General features: G+C 69.2%; 1 protein-coding gene across 1 annotated transcript in view; it reads left to right on the forward strand.

Annotated features, from left to right (window-relative positions):
- MUC5AC (mucin 5AC, oligomeric mucus/gel-forming) overlaps positions 1-1,643 on the forward strand; it is a 28,970-nt gene that overhangs the window by 15,938 nt on the left and 11,389 nt on the right. Inside the window, 3 exon segments of the mRNA XM_032270573.1 lie at positions 322-450; positions 662-824; positions 1,444-1,487. Of these exon segments, the coding sequence (XP_032126464.1) occupies positions 322-450; positions 662-824; positions 1,444-1,487 (336 nt within the window).

Below are 1,643 nucleotides of genomic sequence, written 5' to 3' on the forward strand. Positions count from 1 at the left end.
AGGGGTGGCCGGTGGAGCGGTGGCCGGTGGAGGGGTGGCCGGTGGAGGGGTGGCAGGTGTGGCAGAACCTTCCGGGCAGAGGGGCAGGCAGAGCTGCCCAGCTCTAGCCCCGAAAAGCCTTGCCAGGAGCAGGCGCACAGGAGGTGCTGTGGCTGGAGACCCCCACTCTGCCGGCCGCCTGTGTGGCATCCACCCTCCACTGTCCCCATCTTGCGATGGCGGGACGGCCCAGGGGAGGGAAGCGGCTTTAGAGCAGCCCCGGGTGCAGGCCGCCCTGAGCGAGCGCCCGGGGCCCACGGAGCCATCCCTCCCTCCCTGCAGCTCTGTTCTGTGACTACTACAACCCTGAGGGCCAGTGTGAGTGGCACTACCAGCCCTGCGGGGCGCCCTGCCTGCGGACCTGCCAGAACCCCCGTGGAGACTGCCTGCATGGCCTTCGGGGCCTGGAAGGTGGGCTGGGGCCGGCCGGGGCTGCCCGGGAGGGGCTGGCCTGTGCTCCGCCGCCTGTGGCCTTCTCCTGGCCCCTCAAGGAGGCTATGTGCCCCTGCCTCCTGCACACTTGGGAGCTGTGGGTGAGGCCTGCTGCTTGGGGCCTGGGTGGAGCCCTCGACGAGGCAGCGGCCACTCGGTGTGATGTGACTCTGGCTTCTCTGGCTCGCAGGCTGCTACCCCAAGTGCCCGCCAGAGACTCCCATCTTTGATGAGGAGCAGATGCAGTGTGTGGCCAGATGCCCGACCCCGCCCCCGTCCCCACCCTGCCGCGTGCACGGCAAGTCCTACCGGCCCGGCACGGTGGTGCCCTCGGACAAGAACTGCCATTCCTGGTGAGTCCTTTGGCCAGAGGAATGAGGAGCCTGGAGCATTCGGGGGACTCGGTCCTGGCCTTGGCTTTGGGTTTGGCCGGGAGCCGCAGGGCTGGAGCCTCCCTCTTGCTGGGGTTGCAGCTATGGGTCCTGTGTAGGCCCAGGAGCTTGTGACACAAGCTTCTCAGGGGCCAGCACCCCATGTTCAGAGGCCCAGAGGCAGTGCTGGGAGTCGGGCTCCTCTGGGCAGAAACCAGCACGGCCTCTGGGTGCGGGCTTGAGGGGTGCAGGGAGGGTGTGGGGGGGAGCTGGACCGAGATGGAGCCCCAGGGCCCACGGGAGGGACGCCCGTTAAAATCGCCCGGGGAGGCAATGGCTGCACTCTGGCGCCCGCCTCCCTGGCCCCCGACTAGAGGGGCCCCCTGAGGGCGGGACCTCAGGCTGACCCTGAGGGACAACTGCTGGGACCCAGGCAGGGCCAGCCTCCCTGTCCCCAGTCCAGGGGTACAATGCAGCACCCAGGGCAGCCCTGATGGAGCTGCTACCCCCATCCTTGGTATCGTGGGACTGTGGAGGGCACGTGGTGGCCCCACACACCAGCCTCCCCACACACTAGCCTCTCCTTCTTCCTTGTCTCTAGCCTCTGCACCGAGCGCGGCGTGCAGTGCACCTACGACGCCAAAGGTGAGCAGCCAGCAGCCCCTGGGGCTGGGGGGACTGGGGTCCAGGGTCTCTGCAGCCGGCAGGCTGCAGGGGGGCTGGGGTCCGCGGTCTCTGCGGCCAGCAGGCTGTGGGGGCTGGGGTCCGGGGTCTCTGCAGCCGGCAGGCTGGGGGGGCTGG

This window comes from Sapajus apella, unplaced genomic scaffold (genome assembly GCF_009761245.1).
Source record: "Sapajus apella isolate SASKATOON/1434 unplaced genomic scaffold, GSC_monkey_1.0 scaffold212, whole genome shotgun sequence".
Classification (NCBI taxonomy): Eukaryota; Metazoa; Chordata; class Mammalia; order Primates; family Cebidae; genus Sapajus; species Sapajus apella.